This window comes from Xyrauchen texanus, chromosome 47, assembly GCF_025860055.1.
Source record: "Xyrauchen texanus isolate HMW12.3.18 chromosome 47, RBS_HiC_50CHRs, whole genome shotgun sequence".
Lineage (NCBI taxonomy): Eukaryota > Metazoa > Chordata > Actinopteri > Cypriniformes > Catostomidae > Xyrauchen > Xyrauchen texanus.
In genome coordinates this window covers 26,037,930-26,063,202 of record NC_068322.1, presented here as the reverse complement: position 1 = coordinate 26,063,202, position 25,273 = coordinate 26,037,930, and the positions used below count along the sequence as shown (strand labels likewise).

Sequence of the window (25,273 nt, the reverse complement as noted above, 5' to 3'; positions counted from 1 at the left end):
ATTAAATTATTTTAAAAATGAAAAACTTAAATCAAATACATTTCTAAATTCAAATTGCACTCCAAACGCAACTGAAAAATCTATTAAAATAATGAAGTGATCAAAACAATAATATATATATATATATATATATATATATATATATATATATATATATATATATATATATATATATATAACCACCTTTCTGTCTTAACATGCAGGCAGAAATTTACTTTGGTGGAGACCAAAAAACAAGACATAAAAACAATTATAAATGTAAAAATAATAATTATAATGATGATAATAATCACTGAAATTTAAATCATGGTTTGAGATGAATGTGTTTTTGTTTTATTTTATGTTTTATGCCGAGATGTCTGAGGTCATTTACAGCATTCTCATAGATGATACTGTTCTTGCAAAAAATACAAATAAATCAGAAGACAGAAACAAAGAAAGAGTGAGAACCTTTACATGCGTGTGTTCCACGAGACTGCACGCCTTCGTATCAGCGTGTCATACGTGCTTTTCTGTCATCTGTATTTAATAATATGATAAAGAGTGTTTCTTCAAGCGTGTGTCTTTGTGTCATAATGGGCAAATTATTTGTAATATTAATTTGATAATAATAGCCTAATAATAATAATAATTGAATACATTAATGGGAAAACGAGCCCAATATCATCTAGACATGGTCAAAGGCATCAGCTATTGGCCAAAACTCTGACCATTGTCAATCCCAGAGATCATCGTCTGTCGGCACAATCCTAATGTTCATTTCTCTCTATAAATGAACAAAATGTTCAGACAGTCTCTTTACTGGCTTTTCTGACACATTCAGAATCAGTACCACTTTTCCCGGTGTTGCTGCGGCTCGCTTCTTGTGTGTGCTTGTAAAAATGATATTTTAAAGGCTCATTATTATGGTTTAGTATTTCTCTGTAATGTAGAACAGTGTTAACAATATTACTGATAACATTCTTTCTCAGCTCTGGAACTCAAACCATTTTCTTATGCCCCCCTTTGGTTGGGGGCAGCCCTACAAAAGACACGAGTGCAGTGTTTTACATTTGTCACATCCATGTGTAGTTGGCGTGTATAAGAGCTAATCGTTTGATGGTTTGTGTGTAGAGTTTTGATTAAAAAATAACATTTTGAGAAGAGTTAAAACAGTTTTGAATGATGTATTCGCTTTTGCAAGATATGTGTGATGTTTTACATGTTTTGTGTGTGTGTGTGTGTGTGTGTGTGTGTGTGTGTGTGTTTAGGGTTTTTGTGTGTAGAGTTTAGAGAAAAGGAGCCATAGTTTCAGAAAGCGTGTGTAAAGTGATTGTAAAAATGTCTTTATATATAATTGTTAGTATCCCCCAAAAAACAACAACACTGGCATCGGATCGGCATTGGCATCATGTGCGCGCGTGCGTGCGTGCGTGTGTGTGTGGATGCACTGGGCATTAAGCAGTGATGTGTTTGTATTTCAGATAAAGATGTGCTGGGCATTAAGGAGCACCTCATCGATGAACTGGACTATATCCTGGTGCCGACGGAGGGCTGGAGTAAGTTAGTCAGCTGGTACGGACTGACAGATGGACAGGAGCCCATTGCACGCAAGGTAAAGCACTCTGTGCAAGAGAAACTCAATTAGTGATTGAATAATTTTCAACATTTTTGAATAAAATAATTATACAATACATAAGCTGTGATAATATATTGCTATATGGCCAAAAGTATGTGTGCACCTCTTCTAACTGATGGGTTTGACTACTCATTTTTGTGAGGACAAATCTCAATTTTACACTATTCACTGACAATCAGAGAATTGTGTGCTTTCAGCATTGTTGCAACAGTTTGTGGATGGCCATGACAATGTCCCTGTCCTCAAAGTGAGGTCCATATTATAGAAACGATTTACTGATTCTGGTGTGGAAGAGCTGGAATGACCTGAACACTGTTGAATGCCTAATGTCATTACTTTTGATTTTGGGGAGAAATATGACCTGGAGATGTTCATACCATTCAAAACACTTCAAATATTTTCGTTATCCGTGTCTGATTATAAATTGTTGCATGCAGTAGTTATCGTTGTGGAATAAGCCTTCAGCATGCTTGTGTTGATGTGCATCACTTCCGCTAGAGAAAATGGTCATGGAGGTTTTGTCAGTCATGCCATGATGCGATGGCTCTTTCTGTTTCCCGCCCCCTCTCTCCATGTATGTTTGAGGGGGTATCGAGTGGCTGCGCTATTTCTGTGTGCATGACTGCACGGCTACATGGAACGCACTTCAAGCAACAGCATGCAAGAGGTGCTGCCTTTTTCTCATTCTTGGGTGTTTGGAAAAAGATTTTGAAGGGAGTGAATGTCAGTTGCCGCAGGGTTCGAGTCTCACTGTGGTCAGCTGTTTGACGGAGAACGCTGGGTTTGCGCTTAACTTTGTTTTGAAGGATCAGAATTGCCTGCTGTCGTCAAACTGCATGGAGGTTTGTGAGGGAATTGTGATAAAAGGTCAGGGTCATAAATATCACTTGTGAACTGGTGATCCAGTGAGGACGCCAGCTGCTGGTGTGTTCCTGCTGAGGATAATCGTTCGGACCCTGGGCCTCAGTTCAGCAGGGTTTTCCTCTGGCGTTTGCTGTGTGGTGGTCCGTTAGCCGAGAGGCTGTGTGAAATAAATAGTCTGGAGTTCTTCAGCTGTTCAGCTCTGTTGCTAAAATAAGCGTTTCTCCGGTTTGCTTGTATCAACACATTGACGGCCAGCGTGACACGCTCAAAAGCTCACCTGACAAGATAACAGCTGCGCATAGTTATGACACTTCAAGAAGGCTGGCTTTATTATTCTCCGATGAAAAGGGTTCCCTCGCTCATGAAAAACAGGACATTTGACAAAATTAGTCTCTGGTTTACCTTTATCAAAGTCCAGAACAAGTCAGTAGCAACACAGTCCACTTGAAAGCTTTCCATTTGGAAATAACAGGGAGTTATTACAAATTGTGATTTCCAACCCTGGGAATGTCACGGAAATTAAATAAATATTTTAAAAGTCTTGTAATTGTCATGGAAATTTCTAGAGGCTACATACAACTTTCCAATGTTGATATATCACTTTTAGTGCATTGTGATAACATCAGTCTGACTGTTAAAGATGTTTGTGGATTAGTTATTGGACTATAAATACAAATAGCAATTTATTTGATGGTCAAGTTGTGATTTGCTGCAAGTGTTAAATGGCTGTGAATAAGTCATGCACACAAACTCTAATCTGGATTTTCTGGCTGTTGTTGTTCAGGTGGTGGAGCAGGGGATGTTCGTGAAACACTGTAAGGTGGAAGTCTACCTGACCGAACTGAAACTATGTGAAGACAGCAACATAGACAATGTCATCACGAAAAGATTCAGCAAAGCAGACACCATAGGTACTCGCATAAGTGTAAAGAAAATAAGAGTTTATCTGTTCTTACTACTTGATATTTCATGTCCTGCATTGATCTAAAACAACTTTAGTTTTATTTACAGCCTTTCATTCTAATTAACTGAGAGACTACATGGAATATTTAACTTTTAATTCATGTGTCGCACCACTGGATCAGTTCAAATGAATGATTCAAGGCAAAGGGGGAATAAAATGGTGAAAACCTTCAAGAAATGGTGACTTGTTACATCACCCAAAATATACACCTTCCATTATACATTCATATAAATGATAATGATATAATAACCAATATGAGACTAAAAGGATGCATTGTGACAATAATTACATTTATTTTTAATGCTTACTGTTGACAAATATGATGAGCATAAAAATAATACTGCGATATATAAACAGATGAAGAACCATCTAGAGAAACATCTGTTTATAAAAGATTTTCTTGAGCTGTGCGAGTTTAACGTGCTGAACACTGGCAAAATGAATCACTTTAAGAATTGAGTTACCTCACTCAAATGCATCCTATTTACACATGAGATTAAACACTAGATCTGCACAGACAATGAACCAAATGAAAGCGCAAGTCAGAATATGTTTAACTTGTGTTGCATAATATACAGTTTCTGTAAAAACATGCTACACGCAATGCAACATCCTAAACTGCTTAAACATGGGCAATTAATAACCGTCTCTAAAGCATAAAGAATTCAGAATACAGTAAGATAACTTCTAAAAGTACAGTAGATAATACTTCAGTACATTACAGGCTATTATTTAAATTAAGAAAAGTTTTCCAAATGTTTGAATATTTGATTAAAGTTTGGTCTGGTGCATTTTCAAACAAAAGACTAAAACAACAAACTGTGTATAAATGAAAATGTTGATATAGAGTAAATAAATATGTCACATACAGTTAGTTATAGTTGTGACCGTAAAGTTAATTAAAAATCAAGACATTTTTAAACATGTAAAAATAAAACATTTTGGCTTTTGATTGTAATTTGTCCCAGGAGTCATTTTGCACAGGTGTTGGAGAGCTGCGTGTGTGCATTATTATTTGTTTTTCTTTCTTAAAAATCAACAGTGAAATATATTGATACATTTTGCTTGTGACAGACTCCATTGAACGAGAGATGCGGAAGTTATTCAGTATTCCAGACGAGAAGGAGACCCGGTTATGGAATAAATACATGAGCAACACGTTTGAGCCACTCAATAAACCAAACAGCACCATTCAGGATGCTGGACTCTACCAGGGACAGGTAACACATGTTTACATATTTTTCATCATGTGTGATCTTGTGTAACAGACACCATTTGCATTACATTTGTAGCGCTGATCTGAACTGCAGCAGTGGTGACTCTGCAAGCACTCTGAACTTTTGGGGAACTGACTTCATACACTTAATAAAAATCACAGGAACACCAGTTCAGTCAAATCATTGAGCAAAAATGGCTAATAAAAGTGAAGTGAGTTCTGAGAAAACCTCCAGCAGCATTTAAGACGTGTTGATAATACTTGCTTTGATTATTTCAAAATAATGTAGTGGATGTCGGGTCCGTTACCGCACTCAAGTACTTGTAAACTCTGATGGCTCCAATACCAAAAACCAATACCATCTGATGTACCAGTGTCATTTTGTAAACATACAGCGCATTAATAAAAATCACAATATGTCCTAGTGTGATTATTAAACTGCAAAGACTGCGAATTGAATTCAACAAATAAACAGTCGGCCGGATGTTTATACACTAAAAACATCTTGATAATCACTCGTAGATGACCGATAGCAGAGTGCTCATTCGCTCTACAGTGCGCAGAACATACGGACTACATATCAATTTAATTAAATTGCAGCCTTTTGTGTTTTAATGATAGACCCTTTCCCACCTACTGTCCCAGTACTTCCCACTTAGAAACTTTCTAGATGAGGAATCTTAAGAGGAAGGGCAGATCCGAGAAGACTTTTCCCTCTTGCATTTAGGGCTGGAGGATATGGCAAAAAAAAATGTTGTATCGATTTTTATCAAATTATGGACAATTCACAATTCTTTTCAATTCAAGTTCTTTTCATTATAGGAAACAAAGGTGTGCAAGAAAAATGGACAGATGCATCAACATGTGGAAATGTAAAATAAATTACAATTTAATAAACCCAGATGTTCAGAAATTATAGAATACTGCAAAATACTGCCAGTGTAGGTATTGATTTGATCTAAACCATGTCTATTTAGAAAATGTGGCAGGGCGGAGGGTGGGGCCGGGTCGTGATTATACACACCCGGTCCCTTATCAGGTTTATCAAGCCTCCGAGAGGGATAAAGGCTGACTGCGAGATAGGAGAGAGATAGTTTACGGACATGTCCTTTATGTGTGTTTGTGTCTCTCTCTCCCGCACAATCCTCCGCAGTCGACCTTTATCCCTCTCTGAGGCTTAATTAGCCTGATAAGGGACCGGGTGTGTATAATGACCCGGCCCCGCCCTCCACCCTGCCACAGAAAGTTATCTAGAAGTCAGTATCTATAAATGATCAAGTTTATCTAGAAACTACTTGTATAACAAACAATTTGTGTGTATATTCATAAACCCCTGCAGATAGTGACGCGGATAGTGAGCAGCGCAGCAATATGAAATAATTCATCATTACAATTCAACTTGCAAAGTTTGTCAAAGTGATCGCTTGCCAAATGTTGGTTATAGATGCAGTACACTTGTAACACATCACAGAACAAATCAATAATTAGCGTCCTAGCTGAATCATCATAGTAAAAAGAGCGCCGGATGTTTGATTCTCTCATATATATCCTCTCCATGATTTGAAATGAAGCGCCCATATCTGTCACGTAATTGACTAATTTTTTTTATGGGTAAAAAGAAAATAAAGGAGATCGTTCAGCGCACACAGCGTTCTGGTCTTAAGCCGGTGTATACCTGCATGATGAACGAAGTTGAGCTACAGTCACACTGTTTACAGTCGAACTGGGAATATTACCGCTGTCTTTTCTATCAGTCTCCATGTTGTTAACCTACTGTATATCGTTCATTTGGAGCGTGCCACACATGTGCAACTGATCAGATTGGGAGCGGAATTAAGACTTTTTCTCTTCCTTATTCAGCCTTTGGTGGATTTACAACATATGTAACTAATAGCATTTGCAATGTTTTTTTGGTAAATATGGATTTCAAAAAATAATAATTTTGTCAAAATTGGCAAAATCTATTTAATCGGAAAGAAACAGAAGAAAAAAAACCATACAAAATGAACCCCCGTATTGATGTAATCTATTTTGGACCATTTTTCTTCCGATTCTGTTTGCACGTGCGATTCAGTAGCAACAACATTGATGGAGGACGCTTGATCCGAGCTACACTTTTGTTAGGGCCGTTTTACACAAAATGTGGCTGCATCTGAAAACATGTTAAATAACAGTGTTTTTGAATGAATGGAACGCTTAAGGAAACTGGTCTCAGAACAGCTTGTAAAGCACCTTCATTTCATCCTACCTCATTATACAGCCTCTAAAAGCAGTATTTTTCAGGTATTGAACGCAGCACGTTACAGTTTTTTAACTGGGCGTGTGAACCGTGTGTGCGGTGTCCCAAAGTTGCAGTGAGAGCAGAGATGAGGCGCTCTTTAACCATGCAGTACATGCTGAACTCATGATGAAAATGCACTATAAACCTATTTATCAACACAATCTTTTTCAGTTTATTTTTTTTAGACTTGACTTTAATACTGTACTGAACTACTCACTCAAGACGTCTTGATGCAAGCTAACCATGCAGTAACAGGCACGCAACACTTGCACCCAGAGTAGGAGCTAAAAAGTCCAGTAACACTTTACAATATGGTTCCATTTGTGAACATCAGTTAATGATTTATGTATCATGTACAAACACTTAACAATATACCCATTACCTAATGTATTAATCATTGTTAATGTTAGTTAATACATATATCATTATTCGTTGTTAGTTCATGTTAGTTCATAGTGCATTAACTAATGTTAACTAATACAACTTTTACAACACATGTTAAATAGCTAATTAAATCACAATTTTGGCACTGCATGATTAGACATACATAGACTGCTGTTTTGACACTTCTCACGATTAGTTAATTGTGGCAGCTGTAGTTGTAATCTCGATAAATTTTGCAGCCAGACCACAAATATTAGATCATATTTTTAAACTGTTGCACAACTCTAATGTAAAAATGTGGGGCGGCTGTGGCTCAGGTGGTAGAGCAGGTTGGCCACTGATCACTGGGTTGGCCCACATGCCGATATGTCCTTGGGCAAGACACTGAACCCCAAGTTGCTCCCAATGGCAGGCTAGCACCTTGCATGGCAGCTCTGCCGTCATTGGCGTGTGAATGAGACGCAGTGTAAAGCACTTTGAATACTGCTAAGGTTAAAAAGGCGCTATATAAGCGCAGACCATTTACCTTTTAAAAACAGACCCAATATATGCACATCTTTAACCTACAAAGTGCAAATAAATAAACAGCAACAGGCAAATGCACATTTTCCTATTCTAATCATTTCCCTGTATCTGTCCTTCATTCATGTTGTCAAGTCAATCAATTTTATTTCTAAAGCTCATTTAAAATAACAAAAGTTGAGCCAAAGTGCTGTTCAATTAGCTACAAAAGCGTAATAGAGTACACAAATATATATGAAAACAATCAAACGGAACAAAACACTGATAAACAAAATGTAACCTTGACCTTAAATAGTAGCAAGAGATACAGAGTAAAGATACGTTTTAAGAAGATTTTAAAATGGCTAAAGATGAGGTGGACCTTACACGTAAAGGGAGACTGTTCCAGAGTTTGGGGCGCCAACAGAGAAGGCTCAATCTCCCTTAGACTTGTAACAACAGCAGGGAACTGATAAAAGAAGTTGATTACAAGATCTAAGCATTCTAGGAGGTGAAAATGGGTGTCGAAGGTCAATAATATATTGAGGAGCAAGAAGACAGGGACTTGTACACATAGATAATAATTTTAAAATCAGTTTTAGCCTTGACATGAAGCCAATGAAGAGCAGCCAGTACAGGGGTAATGTGATCCCTTTTTAGGCCCAGTTAAAAATCTAGCTGCAGCATTTTTAACCATCTGAAAACAAGATAAAGCAGATTGGGCAGACCAGCATACAGAGAGGAACAATAATCCAGCCGTGAAGTAATAAAAGCATGGAGAGAAAATGCTTCAGTTTAGCACTAGACATCAATTGAAAGAAACTTACATTAGTAACGGCACTAATGTGTTTGTCAAACAGTAAAAATTGGTAAAGAATAACCCCGCGATTTTTGACATGCATATGTATATTGGAGGAGATATATTATTTTCTTTATTGCCATGAGTTGGGAAAAATGAACTGTGTTTTTATGTGACAGTGCCACTCGTATATCCAGTCGCTGATTAAATTTGGCCATATGTGTGAGACCGCGAGTACTAGATGTGGAGCTGATCAGATTGGACTGATGTAAGTCAAGTCAATTTTATTTGTATAGCGCCTTTCACAACACACATCGTTTCAAAGCAGCTTTACAGAAGATCAGCATTAACAGACGATAAAACTGTAATGTCTATAATGTCGATGAATCATCATTGTGTAATTAGATGAAATACGATTCTTAATCGTGTTTAAAAATAATTAAATAATAATTGTATTAATAACCCCAGTGAGCAAGCTGTAGGCGACTGTGGCAAGGAACACAAAACTGCATAAGATGTAGATTAATGGAGAAAAATAACCTTGGGAGAAACCAGACTCACTGTGGGGGTCAGTTCCCCTCTGACTAACATCATGAATACAATTTGAAAATATAACTTATGTATAGTTAAAGTCATGGTTTAAAATTATTAAACTAAGTAAGTGTTAAGGCTCAGTGATTAAACATTGATTGTGTTTGAACTGTAAGATTAATGACCAATGTCTTTGAAGTCCATCCTTGATTAATTGCAGAAGTTCACATAGATGCAATTGTCCTTGTTAATTGGCTGATGAAGGCTTTTGTTGGCAATAGTTAGTCTATGCATTCCATTTCAAGATCGTAGTCCATCAATAGACCGAGGTGATGCAGGTTGGAGTTGGCATCATTTCATCCTCTGAAGTCCATCATAATAGACTGAAGTGATGTTTGGCTGGCACTGGCTGCATTTAGTCATCATTCAGCAACACGTAGCAGTGGAGTCCAACACGAAGCAGGAATGGAGCTGGATCCAGCCGGTTCTGGTGACCTCAGGATAAGCGTCCCGAGGTTGTGACATGGAAACAAATAAAACAATATTTGCATAGATGCCATTCAATTTATTGCAGAGTTAGAGATCATGCTCAATGTTTCTGGTTTCTGGTTCCGGCAGACCCAACTAAAGCAGCATAATTGTGGGTTGGAGGATAAATTAGGTGTATGTCTGGCTAATTAGACGAGTCTTTACTCTACACTTAAACTGAGAGAGTGTGTCTGCATCTCGAACAGTGTTAGGGAGACTATTCCATAGTTTAGGAGCCAAATATGAAAAGGATCTTCTTCCTTTTGTGGATTTTGATATTCTAGGAACTATTAACAGGCCAGAATTTTGCGATCGTAATGAACGTGATGGAATATAGCGTGGTAGAAGGTCACTTAAGTACTGTGGAGCTAGACCATTCAAAGCTTTGTACGTGGTTAACAGAATATTTAAATTAATACGGAATTTAACAGGTAGCCAATGTAACGATGATAAAATGGTGCTAATATGATCATATTTCTTGGTTCTTGTTAGCACTCTGGCTGCTGCATTTTGAACCAATTGAATTTTATTTATTGATCTTGCTGGACATCCTCCCAGTAATGCATTACAATAATCTAGTCTTCAGGTCATGAATTAGTTTTTCGGCATCAGCAACAGAGAGCATGTGCTGTAATTTAGCAATATTTCTTAGGTGGAAGCTGTTCTACAAACACTGGTAATTTGATTTTCAAAGTACAGATCGGTATCAAATATAACACCTAAGTTACAGTACATCCATTTAGAGTCAAATTATATTTTAGCGGCTTATTTTTAGTTTTTTGGTCTAATAAATAGTACCTCTGTTTTGTCAGAATTGAGTAGAAGGAAATTTCTGGCCATCCAATCTTTTTTTTTTTTGGAATACTTTATTTTCAGTTTTTCAGTTTACAAAAACAGTAAAATTAAAATAAAAAAATAAAAATAATTAAAAACAACAACCCCCCTCCCCAAAAAGGTGCTCCAATATTCTACAGTAGATATGTAATGTAACAATGTCTTTGAGGTCAATCACATTCTAATATCACATTATCCACATAATCTAGATAGGTGTAACGGTTACCCTGTCTTGTTTCACTGTTCCCTCTTGTTTACCATTTTCGTCACTTTTTGCATTCCTTAGTTTTCACTTTTGTCCCTGATGTAACTCCATAGTCTCTTTGTTAGCGTTCGTGTTTTCCGTCATTGCTTTCACCTGTCCCTCGTTAACTTGCTACTTGCCTCTGTTTCTTCCCTCGTTATCTTGTTTGGTGTTCTGTTTGTTCATTGGCCCCTTAGTTCTATGTTCATGTATAAATATCCTGGTTTTTGGTTTAGTCGCTGTCTTTCGTTGATTGTATGTTAACGTGAATGTTTGTTAATGTAGTTAGCCTGGTCTGTGTTCCCTGCCCTAGTTCTCTGTTCATGTTTATTTCCCCATTGAGGGTTTTCCTTTGTGTTTTGTTAAGTTTTCCCATCGTGGACTTTGCTTTGAGTTTATTTATTTAGTTATTTGCAATAAAACCGCAACTGGATCCTAATCACCTGTCTGCCTTCCCCTGTTTCCACACCACATCATAACAATAGGGTTGCCAGATTTTAATAAAAGTATTGTATCCCTTTCTAATACTATATGTTATTTTTTTCTAATGGCACACATCTATTCATTTCTAAATACCACCTAGTTATAGATAGAGGGGAATCAGACTTCCATGAGACAGCAATGCATTTTCTAGCCACTGCCAGAGCTATCTCCAGAAAATGTTTCTGAAACCTGTTTAATATTTTATCAATTTTCGGCCATCCAATCTTTTATTTCATTGATACACTCTGCTAATTTAGAGAAATGTGATGCCTCATCAGGTTTTGAAATATAAAGTTGTGTATCGTCGGCATAGCAGTGGAAACTTATTCCATTATTCCTGATAATATGTAGAGCCTGGCTCAAACAGTTTGACTGCTTTATCTTTCTGCAGATTCTAGTTATTGAGCAGAAGAACGAAGACGGCACGTGGCCTCGTGGCTCCACACTGAAGTAAGTGATCTGTCGATGATGATGTGTGCAGTCTGATCATTATATCATTGCTTTAGAAAGGAAGTGCTTGTACCCTTGACCTTTTGCTTTAATTTGCCTTCTCAATGTTCTTGAACCCAGTGGTTCTTCTTGTGGCTTGCTGTTATCTCCTGTAACTCTTTTTGTCTTTAAAGGTCATCTGGCTCTTCCACACACTCTGCTTTACCAAAGATCTGCCCTTCATCCCTCACAAACAATCATAACAGCAGCTTCAGCGGCCGCAAGTAAGCCTGTGCTGGGAGGGGCTTATGTACATGGAGCTGTGTGGGCTGTCTTATGGGAGGGGCTTACTTGCTTGGCAGTGGCTTTAGGGAGGGCTTTGTTGGTGGAAGACCTTTGTGTGCGTGTGGTTTAGGGGAGGGGCAAATGTGGGTGTGGTTTGGGGGAGGGGTAATGTGGGTGGTCTCACAGCCTTTCTGATGGGCATTTCTCAGCTTTGTTTGGGTATTTTTTTTTATATACGTATGTTCATGTGACAAAAAGTGGGCTTAGTTTTCTAGATCAAAGGGATGACACAACAGTGACTATTCATTGTGTGTGTTTTGATCATGTGTTTGCCGTGCTGTTCCTGCATGTTGTTGGTTGTTGCTCTGATAATGTGCTGTGGCTGCCTCGTCTGGAACAGTGTTTCCTGCAGTGTCTCTTGTGTTTCTTTTCAAATGCGTTTGTCTCTGCAGTTTGAAGAACTCCAGCTACAGTCTACCATCCTATCCTCCATATAATAGTTTTGAGTACTCAGACCAGCGGCGCGGTGAGAAGGCCGGACTGTGCGGTCTGTCGAACCTCGGCAACACCTGCTTCATGAACTCTGCCACACAGGTGAGATCATGTCATCTGTGGTTTCTCTGTTTTTATAGTTCCTCCTAATGTGAATGGATGAATCTCATGAAAACATGTCTGTCATATTTCACCCCAGACACAAATAAGATATTATATTTTGCATAAAGAAAATGACCATTTAGATTTTTTGCATTTTGGCATTTTCATGACAATTAAACACATTTAACCACAAATGATATGTACTGTAATGCCAATAAGTAATATCATATTTTTTTTTTTCACCTTATGAAGTCGGGGTTTCCATGGTCAGGGAAAACATGGAAATACCAGAGAATTTTAAAATTGTGATTTACAGTCGTGGAAAAGTCACACAGGTTGATCAAATCTTAAAATTCATGATAAAGTCTATTTGTGAATGTACTTTTTCTAGTTTTCCTCTGCTCTAAATATGTCTCATTACCTACGTTTAGCTCTTGTGTGGAGTAAAATGTGCCTTGCAAGCCATAGGGATCTAGGTTTTGTGCTTGAATCAAATTAATAGGTCAACATTGTTTACGGATCTGTCTGAATGATTCATTGGGAAATCAGTGTGAATCAAAGTGATTTTTAAAAACCTGTGTCTAATAGGGCTGGGCAAATATGTAACAAATATTTTTGCGACAGTTGCCTTAAATATCTCTATATCCGATTACATCGTCAACCCCCCTGATGAGTGTCGGAGAATTTTTTTTGCTTTATTGATTTTGCTTTAAAATTTTTATTAATTTATTGAAACATGAAAAACATAAACAAAAGACATTTCTATTTTTTCTCCCCAATTTGGAACGTCCGATTCCCACTGTGCTCCAAGTCCTCGTGGTGGCGTAGTGACTCAGGATGGCGGAGGATGAATCTCAGTTGTCTCCGTGTCTGAGATTGTCAAATTGCGCATCTTATCATGTTGCTTGTTGAGTACGTTACCGCGGAGAACTAGTGTATGTGGAGGCTTCATGCTATTCTCCACGGCATCCATGCACAGCTCTCCACGTGCCCCACCATGAACGAGAATCACATTATAGTGACCACGAGAAGGTTAGCCCAAGTGACTCTACCCAACCTAGCAACCATGCCAATTGTTTGCTTAGGACCACTGGTTGCTTTAGTCACTCAGCACGCCCTGGATTCCAACTCGTGACTCCATGGGTGTCAGTCAGCGTCAATACTCGCTTAGATTTAGCTACCCAGGCCCCCTTACAAAAGACATTTCTAAATTAAAATTGCACTTTAAACTAAACAAAAACAATTAAAATAATGAAGTGATCATTAAACCTTATATAACCATCTCCCCAAATCCAAACATTTTCCATCTCCAACATTTGCCATCACGCAAGCATCCATCAACACAGATGGAAAATTACTTATAGCCAACAGATTAAGAACTAAAGACAATAATAAAATAATAAATTCCCTTATGCTCCCAAAATAATGCTGCTAAATGTGTGTTCTCATCCAATTTGTGTTTGTTTTGTGTTTTGGTAATACAGTTAATGCTGCCTAAAGAAAATAAAATAGAACAACATTTTAGGTTCAAGGTGAACGTTTCTTGTATTATTTTATGATTTAATCACATTTGTCTTTGTTTATTTAATACAAAAAAATATATTACTGAAACTGCAGAGTTGCGTTCACAATGCACGTTAAGCGCAAACTCGCAGCACCTCCTGAGATGATTGGAGAACATTTGCAGCATTCTTATAGACCACATTATTCTTGCAAACAGTTTTCGGACGAATGAAATGAAGAAAATAAGACTAAAAACTCTTTATGTGTGTGCTCCACATGACAGGCTTGTGCTGCATGCCTCTGAAACAAACTGTGAATCAGACATGAGCATTGACTGCTTTTGTTTGTTCTTAAATATAACTAGATAGGTACATTTCCTGAAGAAAATGTGAGTGGTGCTTGCCGTGGCAAAACTCGTCAAATAGCCTGCTTGAAAAGAACAGAAATTGTGGTCATAAATAAATCAACCCAGAAGTCTGTATAATGTTCTGGTGCAGAAATATGTGATTTGTTAGTAGGTTGCTAGGGTAACCCCATGTGGTTGCTAGGCAGTTACCATAGTGATACTAATCAAGTGTCCTTGCCATCCTGATTGAAATAAATCAACCCAGAAGTCTCTCTGATTTTCTGGTGCAGAGATATAGTTACTGCTAAACGGTTGCTAGGGTACTCTGTTTAGTTGCTAGGGAGTGGCTTGGCAGCTGCCAATCATGAATCTCCAAAGGCTGCTTGTCAGTATGAATGATATAAACCAACTCCCATGCCTCTGTGACATTCAGAATGGAAGATATCCCTCTATGGATTTTGGTTGTTAAGGTGCTCGACAATGGTTGCTAGGGAGGGGCTAGGAAGTGTTGATTTGATGCATGATTGGCTGTTTGCTGTCCCGAGTAAAACGAGACCACCCTTGTGTTTCTATGACACTTCTATCCGGAGATATCCCTTTGATCTGTTTCAATAGAAGTCTATGGGACTTGTTGCTAAGGTGCTCTTAATGGTTGCTAGGGCGTGGCTTGATAGCTTCACAATGATCCAGAGAGACTGATTGGTCGTCTGAGTAAAATGAGCCCACCCCCTCGTCTCTATGACACTGTGATCCAGAGCTATGTTCAATACAAATCCCTATGCCTTTTCATTTCAGGGGCCGTCCTACACCATTATAAGTCAATTGGGGCATTTTTGGGCAGCTCCTGCCCCCAGGGGTGCAGCTTTTACCCCATATTGAGGTATGCTCTTACAGAGCCTGCCAGCCTCTTCAAATGTGGCAAATCACACGTTTCTACTGAAATCCTCGCTTGGAGCTGTGACGCGTCAAAGTTTGTCTCAATGTTAAGTCTATGTGATTTTTCGGCCGCTTTTTTGCCCCTGGGGCAAATACCGTACCCCGATCAGCTTATAAAAGTCATAGCACACGTGTCCTCAATAGGCCGTTCGATTTGACACCTCATTCGTGGGTCTACGCCAAACGGTGCGGGACGAGTTAGGTGCCGAAGTTTTGTTAAGAGATATAAAAATAAAAATAAAAATAAAAACTAGATGGGTACATTTCCTGAAGAAAATGTGAGTGGTGCTTGCCGTGGCAAAACTCGTCAAATAGCCTGCTTGAAAAGAACAGAAATTGTGGTCATAAATAAATCAACCCAGAAGTCTGTATAATGTTCTGGTGCAGAAATATGTGATTTGTTAGTAGGTTGCTAGGGTAACCCCATGTGGTTGCTAGGCAGTTACCATAGTGATACTAATCAAGTGTCCTTGCCATCCTGATTGAAATAAGTCAAACCGGAAGTCTGTATGTTTTTGTGATGCAGAGATATGTGATTTGTTACTCGGTTGCTAGGGTAAGCCCATCTGGTTGCTAGGCAGTTACCATAGTGATACTAATGAAGTCTCCTTTCCATCCTGATTGAAATAAGTCAACCCGGAAGTCTCTACGTTTTTCTGATGCAGAGATATGTGATTTGTTACTCGGTTGCTAGGGTAACCCCATCTGGTTGCTAGGCAGTTACCATAGTGATACTAATCAAGTGTCCTTGCCATCCTGATTGAAATAAATCAACCCAGAAGTCTCTCTGATTTTCTGGTGCAGAGATATAGTTACTGCTAAACGGTTGCTAGGGTACTCTGTTTAGTTGCTAGGGAGTGGCTTGGCAGCTGCCAATCATGAATCTCCAAAGGCTGCTTGTCAGTATGAATGATATAAACCAACTCCCATGCCTCTGTGACATTCAGAATGGAAGATATCCCTCTATGGATTTTGGTTGTTAAGGTGCTCGACAATGGTTGCTAGGGAGGGGCTAGGAAGTGTTGATTTGATGCATGATTGGCTGTTTGCTGTCCCGAGTAAAACGAGACCACCCTTGTGTTTCTATGACACTTCTATCCGGAGATATCCCTTTGATCTGTTTCAATAGAAGTCTATGGGACTTGTTGCTAAGGTGCTCTTAATGGTTGCTAGGGCGTGGCTTGATAGCTTCACAATGATCCTGAGAGACTGATTGGTCGTCTGAGTAAAATGAGCCCACCCCTCGTCTCTATGACACTGTGATCCAGAGCTATGTTCAATACAAATCCCTATGCCTTTTCATTTCAGGGGCCGTCCTACACCATTATAAGTCAATTGGGGCATTTTTGGGCAGCTCCTGCCCCCAGGGGTGCAGCTTTTACCCCATATTGAGGTATGCTCTTACAGAGCCTGCCAGCCTCTTCAAATGTGGCAAATCACACGTTTCTACGAAATCCTCGCTTGGAGCTGTGACGCGTCAAAGTTTGTCTCAATGTTAAGTCTATGGGATTTTTCGGCTGCTTTTTTGCCCCTGGGGCAAGTACCGTACCCCGATCGCTTATAAAAGTCATAGCACACGTGTCCTCAATAGGCCGTTCGATTTGACACCTCATTCGTGGGTCTACGCCAAACGGTGCGGGACGAGTTAGGTGCCGAAGTTTTGTTAAGAGATATAAAAAATAAGAAAAATAAAAAAATAAAAATAACTAGATAGGTACATTTCCTGAAGAAAATGTGAGTGGTGCTTGCCGTGGCAAAACTCAGCCAAATAGCCTGCTTGAAAAGAACAGAAATTGTGGTCATAAATAAATCAACCCAGAAGTCTGTATAATGTTCTGGTGCAGAAATATGTGATTTGTTAGTAGGTTGCTAGGGTAACCCCATGTGGTTGCTAGGCAGTTACCATAGTGATACTAATGAAGTGTCCTTGCCATCCTGATTGAAATAAGTCAAACCGGAAGTCTGTATGTTTTTGTGATGCAGAGATATGTGATTTGTTACTCGGTTGCTAGGGTAACCCCATCTGGTTGCTAGGCAGTTACCATAGTGATACTAATCAAGTGTCCTTGCCAGCCTGATTGAAATAAGTCAACCCGGAAGTCTCTATGTTTTTGTGATGCAGAGATATGTGATTTGTTACTCGGTTGCTAGGGTAAGCCCATCTGGTTGCTAGGCAGTTACCATAGTGATACTAATGAAGTGTCCTTTCCATCCTGATTGAAATAAGTCAACCCGGAAGTCTCTACGTTTTTCTGATGCAGAGATATGTGATTTGTTACTCGGTTGCTAGGGTAACCCCATCTGGTTGCTAGGCAGTTACCATAGTGATACTAATCAAGTCTCCTTGCCATCCTGATTGAAATAAATCAACCCAGAAGTCTCTCTGATTTTCTGGTGCAGAGATATAGTTACTGCTAAACGGTTGCTAGGGTACTCTGTTTAGTTGCTAGGGAGTGGCTTGGCAGCTGCCAATCATGAATCTCCAAAGGCTGCTTGTCAGTATGAATGATATAAACCAACTCCCATGCCTCTGTGACATTCAGAATGGAAGATATCCCTCTATGGATTTTGGTTGTTAAGGTGCTCGACAATGGTTGCTAGGGAGGGGCTAGGAAGTGTTGATTTGATGCATGATTGGCTGTTTGCTGTCCCGAGTCAAACGAGACCACCCTTGTGTTTCTATGACAGTTCTATCCGGAGATATCCCTTTGATATGTTTCAATAGAAGTGTATGGGACTTGTTGCTAAGGTGCTCTTAATGGTTGCTAGGGCGTGGCTTGATAGCTTCACAATGATCCTGAGAGACTGATTGGTCGTCTGAGTAAAATGAGCCCACCCCCTCGTCTCTATGACACTGTGATCCAGAGCTATGTTCAATACAAATCCCTATGCCTTTTCATTTCATGGGCCGTCCTACACCATTATAAGTCAATTGGGGCATTTTTGGGCAGCTCCTGCCCCCCAGGGGTGCAGCTTTTACCCCATATTGAGGTATGCTCTTACAGAGCCTGCCAGCCTCTTCAAATGTGGCAAATCACACGTTTCTACGAAATCCTCGCTTGGAGCTGTGACGCGTCAAAGTTTGTCTCAATGTTAAGTCTATGGGATTTTTCGGCCGCTTTTTTGCCCCTGGGGCAAATACCGTACTCCGATCAGCTTATAAAAGTCATAGCACACGTGTCCTCAATAGGTCGTTCGATTTGACACCTCATTCGTGGGTCTACGCCAAACGGTGCTGGGACGAGTTAGGTGCCGAAGTTTTGTTAAGAGATATAAAAATAAAAATAAAAATAAATAACTAGATAGGTACATTTCCTGAAGAAAATGTGAGTGGTGCTTGCCGTGGCAAAACTCAGTCAAATAGCATGCTTGAAAAGAACAAAAATTATGGTCATAAATAAATCAACCCAGAAGTCTCTACGTTTTTCTGATGCAGAGATATGTGATTTGTTACTCGGTTGCTAGGGTAAACCCATCTGGTTGCTAGGCAGTTACCATAGTGATACTAATGAAGTCTCCTTGCCATCCTTATTGAAATAAGTCAACCCGGAAGTCTGTACTATTTTCTGGTGCAGAGATATGTGATTTGTTACTCGGTTGCTAGGGTAACCCCATCTGGTTGCTAGGCAGTTTCCATAGTGATAGTAATCAAGTTTCCTTGCCATCCTGAGTGAAATAAATCAACCCAGAAGTCTGTACTGATTTTCTGGTGTAGAGATATGTGATTTGTTACTCGGTTGCTAGGGTACTATGTGTAGTTGCTAGGGAGTGGCTTGGCAGCTGCCAATCATGAAATCTCCAAAGGCTGCTTGTCAGTATGAATGATATAAATCAACTCCCATGCCTCTGTGACATTCAGAATGGAAGATATCCCTCTATGGATTTTGGTTGCTAAGGTGCTCGACAATAGTTGCTAGGGAGGGGCTAGGAAGTGTTGAGGTGATTCATGATTGGCTGTTTGCTGTCCCGAGTCAAACGAGACCACCCTTGTGTTGGTATGACACTTCTAGCCGGAGATATCCCTTTGATCTCTTTCATTAGAAGTCTATGGGACTTGTTGCTAAGGTCCTCTAAATGGTTGCTAGGGCGTGGCTTGATAGCTTTGCAATGATCCTGAGAGACTGATTGGTCGTCTTAGTAAAATGAGGCCAGGCCCCTTGTCTCTATGACACTGTGATCCAGAGCTATGTTTAATAAAAATCCCTATTTCATGGGCCGTCCTACACCATTGTAAGTCAATTGGGGCAACTTTGGGCAGCTCCTGCCCCCAGGGGTGCAACTTTTACCCCATATTGAGGTATGCTCTTACAGAGCCTGCCAGCCTCTTCAAATGTGGCAAATCACACGTTTCTGCGAAATCCTCGCTCGGAGCTGTGACGCGTCAAAGTTTGTCTCAATGTTAAGTCAATGGGATTTTTCGGCCGCTTTTTTGCCCCTGGGGCAAATACCGTACTCCGATCGCTTATAAAAGTCATAGCACACGTGTCCTCAATAGGCCGTTCGATTTGACACCTCATTCGTGGGTCTACGCCAAACGGTGCGGGACGAGTTAGGTGCCGAAGTTTTGTTAAGAGATATAAAATAAAATAAAATAAAAATAAGTATAATAATAGTATGTGAACAATAACTAGATAGGTACATTTCCTGAAGAAAATGTGAGTGGTGCTTGCCGTGGCAAAACTCGATCAAATAGCCTGCTTGAAAAGAACAGAAATTGTGGTCATAAATAAATCAACCCAGAAGTCTGTATAATGTTCTGGTGCAGAAATATGTGATTTGTTAGTAGGTTGCTAGGGTAACCCCATGTGGTTGCTAGGCAGTCACCATAGTGATACTAATCAAGTGTCCTTGCCATCCTGATTGAAATAAGTCAAACCGGAAGTCTGTATGTTTTTGTGATGCAGAGATATGTGATTTGTTACTCTGTTGCTAGGGTAAGCCCATCTGGTTGCTAGGCAGTTACCATAGTGATACTAATCAAGTCTCCTGGCCATCCTGATTAAAATAAATCAACCCAGAATTCTCTTCAATTTTCTGGTGCAGAGATATGTGATTTGTTACTCGGTTGCTAGGGTAACCCCTCCTTGTTGCTAGGCAGTTACCATAGTGATCATAATCAAGTGTCTTTGCCATCCTGATTGAAATAAACCAACCCAGAAGTATCTACGTTTTTCTGATGCAGAGATATGTGATTTGTTACTTGGTTGCTAGGGTAACCCCATATGGTTGCTAGGCAGTTACCATAGTGATACTAATGAAGTGTCCTTGCCATCCTGAGTAAAATAAGTCAACCCGGAAGTCTGTACTGTTTTGTAGTGCAGAGATATGTGATTTGTTACTCGGTTGCTAGGGTAACCCCATCTGGTTGCTAGGCAGTTACCATAGTGATAGTAATCAGGTCTCCTTGCCATCCTGAGTGAAATAAACCAACCCAGAAGTCTGTACGTTTTTCTGATGCAGAGATATGTGATTTGTTACTTGGTTGCTAGGGTAACCCCATATGGTTGCTAGGCAGTTACCATAGTGATAGTAATGAAGTCTCCTTGCCATCCTGAGTGAAATAAGTCAACCCGGAAATCTCTACAAATTTCTGGTGGAAAGATATGTGATTTGTTACTCGGTTGCTAGGTTAACCCCATCTGGTTTCTAGGCAGTTACCATAGTGATACTAATCAAGTCTCCTGGCCATCCTGATTAAAATAAATCAACCCAGAATTCTCTTCAATTTTCTGGTGCAGAGATATGTGATTTGTTACTCGGTTGCTAGGGTAACCCCTCCTTGTTGCTAGGCAGTTACCATAGTGATCATAATCAAGTGTCTTTGCCATCCTGATTGAAATAAACCAACCCAGAAGTATCTACGTTTTTCTGATGCAGAGATATGTGATTTGTTACTTGGTTGCTAGGGTAACCCCATATGGTTGCTAGGCAGTTACCATAGTGATACTAATGAAGTCTCCTTGCCATCCTGAGTAAAATAAGTCAACCCGGAAGTCTCTACTGTTTTCTAGTGCAGAGATATGTGATTTGTTACTCGGTTGCTAGGGTAACCCCATCTGGTTGCTAGGCAGTTACCATAGTGATAGTAATCAAGTGTCCTTGCCATCCTGAGTGAAATAAATCAACCCAGAGGTCTGTGATATTTTCTGGTGCAGAGATATGTGATTTGTTACTTGGTTGCTAGGGTAACCCCATCTGGTTGCTAGGCAGTTACCATAGTGATAGTAATAAAGTGTCCTTGCCATCCTGAATGAAATAAATCAACCCAGAGGTCTGTACTATTTTGTGGTGCAGAGATATGTGATTTGTTACTCGGTTGCTAGGGTAACCCCATCTGGTTGCTAGGCAGTTACCATAGTGATACTAATCAAGTGTCCTTGCCAGCCTGATTGAAATAAGTCAACCCGGAAGTCTCTATGTTTTTGTGATGCAGAGATATGTGATTTGTTACTCGGTTGCTAGGGTAAGCCCATCTGGTTGCTAGGCAGTTACCATAGTGATACTAATGAAGTGTCCTTTCCATCCTGATTGAAATAAGTCAACCCGGAAGTCTCTACGTTTTTCTGATGCAGAGATATGTGATTTGTTACTCGGTTGCTAGGGTAACCCCATCTGGTTGCTAGGCAGTTACCATAGTGATACTAATCAAGTCTCCTTGCCATCCTGATTGAAATAAATCAACCCAGAAGTCTCTCTGATTTTCTGGTGCAGAGATATAGTTACTGCTAAACGGTTGCTAGGGTACTCTGTTTAGTTGCTAGGGAGTGGCTTGGCAGCTGCCAATCATGAATCTCCAAAGGCTGCTTGTCAGTATGAATGATATAAACCAACTCCCATGCCTCTGTGACATTCAGAATGGAAGATATCCCTCTATGGATTTTGGTTGTTAAGGTGCTCGACAATGGTTGCTAGGGAGGGGCTAGGAAGTGTTGATTTGATGCATGATTGGCTGTTTGCTGTCCCGAGTCAAACGAGACCACCCTTGTGTTTCTATGACACTTCTATCCGGAGATATCCCTTTGATATGTTTCAATAGAAGTCTATGGGACTTGTTGCTAAGGTGCTCTTAATGGTTGCTAGGGCGTGGCTTGATAGCTTCACAATGATCCTGAGAGACTGATTGGTCGTCTGAGTAAAATGAGCCCACCCCTCGTCTCTATGACACTGTGATCCAGAGCTATGTTCAATACAAATCCCTATGCCTTTTCATTTCATGGGCCGTCCTACACCATTATAAGTCAATTGGGGCATTTTTGGGCAGCTCCTGCCCCCAGGGGTGCAACTTTTACCCCATATTGAGGTATGCTCTTACAGAGCCTGCCAGCCTCTTCAAATGTGGCAAATCACACGTTTCTACGAAATCCTCGCTTGGAGCTGTGACGCGTCAAAGTTTGTCTCAATGTTAAGTCTATGGGATTTTTCGGCCGCTTTTTTGCCCCTGGGGCAAATACCGTACCCCGATCGCTTATAAAAGTCATAGCACACGTGTCCTCAATAGGCCGTTTGATTTGACACCTCATTCGTGGGTCTACGCCAAACGGTGCGGGACGAGTTAGGTGCCGAAGTTTTGTTAAGAGATATAAAAATAATAAAAAAAAAAAAAAAAATAAAAACTAGATAGGTACATTTCCTGAAGAAAATGTGAGTGGTGCTTGCCGTGGCAAAACTCGTCAAATAGCATGCTTGAAAAGAACAAAAATTATGGTCATAAATAAATCAACCCAGAAGTCTCTACGTTTTTCTGATGCAGAGATATGTGATTTGTTACTCGGTTGCTAGGGTAAACCCATCTGGTTGCTAGGCAGTTACCATAGTGATAGTAATGAAGTCTCCTTGCCATCCTTATTGAAATAAGTCAACCCGGAAGTCTGTACTATTTTCTGGTGCAGAGATATGTGATTTGTTACTCGGTTGCTAGGGTAACCCCATCTGGTTGCTAGGCAGTTTCCATAGTGATAGTAATCAAGTTTCCTTGCCATCCTGAGTGAAATAAATCAACCCAGAAGTCTGTACTATTTTCTGGTGTAGAGATATGTGATTTGTTACTCGGTTGCTAGGGTACTATGTGTAGTTGCTAGGGAGTGGTTTGGCAGCTGCCAATCATGAAATTCCAAAGGCTGCTTGTCAGTATGAATGACATAAATCAACTCCCATGCCTCTGTGACATTCAGAATGGAAGATATCCCTCTATGGATTTTGGTTGCTAAGGTGCTCGACAATAGTTGCTAGGGAGGGGCTAGGAAGTGTTGAGGTGATTCATGATTGGCTGTTTGCTGCCCCGAGTCAAACGAGACCACCCTTGTGTTGGTATGACACTTCTAGCCGGAGATATCCCTTTGATCTCTTTCATTAGAAGTCTATGGGACTTGTTGCTAAGGTCCTCTAAATGGTTGCTAGGGCGTGGCTTGATAGCTTTGCAATGATCCTGAGAGACTGATTGGTCGTCTTAGTAAAATGAGGCAGGCCCCTTGTCTCTATGACACTGTGATCCAGAGCTATGTTTAATTAAAAATCCCTATTTCATGGGCCGTCCTACACCATTGTAAGTCAATGGGGGCAACTTTGGGCAGCTCCTGCCCCCAGGGGTGCAACTTTTACCCCATATTGAGGTATGCTCTTACAGAGCCTGCCAGCCTCTTCAAATGTGGCAAATCACACGTTTCTGCGAAATCCTCGCTCGGAGCTGTGACGCGTCAAAGTTTGTCTCAATGTTAAGTCAATGGGATTTTTCGGCCGCTTTTTTGCCCCTGGGGCAAATACCGTACCCCGATCGCTTATAAAAGTCATAGCACACGTGTCCTCAATAGGCCGTTCGATTTGACACCTCATTCGTGGGTCTATGCCAAACGGTGCGGGACGAGTTAGGTGCCGAAGTTTTGTTAAGAGATATAAAAATAAAAAAATAAAAATAATAAAGTAACTAGATAGGTACATTTCCTGAAGAAAATGTGAGTGGTGCTTGCCGTGGCAAAACTCGTCAAACAGCATGTTGTAACTTGAAAAGAAAAAAATTATGGTCATAAATAAATCAGCCCAGAAGTCTGTACGATTTTCTGGTGCAGAAATATGTGATTTGTTACTCGGTTGCTAGGGTAAGCCCATGTGGTTGCTATGCAGTTACCAAGGTAATACAATACATGGCTCCTTTCCATCCTGAGTGAAATAAGTCAACCCGGAAGTCTGTAGTGTTTTCTGGTGCAGAGATATGTGATTTGTTACTCGGTTGCTAGGGTAACCCCATCTGGTTGCTAGGCAGTTACCATATTGATACTAATGAAGTGTCCTTGCCATCCTGGTTGAAATAAATCAACCCGGAAGTCTGTACTCTTTTCTGGTGCCGAGATATGTGATTTGTTTCTCGGTTGCTAGGGTAACCCCATCTGGTTGCTAGGCAGTTACCATAGTGATAGTAATCAAGTGTCCTTGCGATCCTGAGTGAAATAAATCAACCCGGAAGTCTGTACTCTTTTCTGGTGCCGAGATATGTGATTTGTTTCTCGGTTGCTAGGGTAACCCCATCTGGTTGCTAGGCAGTTACCATAGTGATAGTAATCAAGTGTCCTTGCGATCCTGAGTGAAATAAATCAACCCGAAGTCAGTACTATTTTCTGGTGCAGAGATATGTGATTTGTTACTCGGTTGCTAGGGTAACCCCATCTGGTTGCTAGGCAGTTACCATAGTGATAGTAATCAAGTGTCCTTGCCATCCTGATTGAAATAAGTCAACCCAGAAGTATCTACGTTTTTCTGATGCAGAGATATGTGATTTGTTACTCGGTTGCTAGGGTAACCCCATGTGGTTGCTAGGCAGTTACCATATTGATACTAATGAAGTGTCCTTGCCATCCTGGTTGAAATAAATCAACCTGGAAGTCTGTACTCTTTTCTGGTGCCGAGATATGTGATTTGTTTCTCGGTTGCTAGGGTAACCCC

At 40.1% G+C, this 25,273-nt stretch overlaps 1 protein-coding gene across 5 annotated transcripts in view; it reads left to right on the top strand.

Moving 5' to 3' along the window:
- The window catches only part of LOC127638713 (ubiquitin carboxyl-terminal hydrolase 15-like), an 86,110-nt gene that overhangs the window by 4,112 nt on the left and 56,725 nt on the right, over window positions 1-25,273 (top strand). For 2 of the 5 annotated variants that reach the window (XM_052120358.1, XM_052120357.1), the window contains exons 3-8: window positions 1,464-1,594; window positions 3,267-3,393; window positions 4,521-4,666; window positions 11,639-11,697; window positions 11,871-11,960; window positions 12,414-12,555. In XM_052120358.1, coding sequence (XP_051976318.1) covers window positions 1,464-1,594; window positions 3,267-3,393; window positions 4,521-4,666; window positions 11,639-11,697; window positions 11,871-11,960; window positions 12,414-12,555 — 695 coding nt within the window. Of the gene's footprint in view, window positions 1-1,463; window positions 1,595-2,250; window positions 2,286-3,266; window positions 3,394-4,520; window positions 4,667-8,710; window positions 8,896-11,638; window positions 11,698-11,870; window positions 11,961-12,413; window positions 12,556-25,273 lie in introns of those variants that run through there. The other 3 variants (XM_052120361.1, XM_052120359.1, XM_052120362.1) reach the window with 3 other exon arrangements.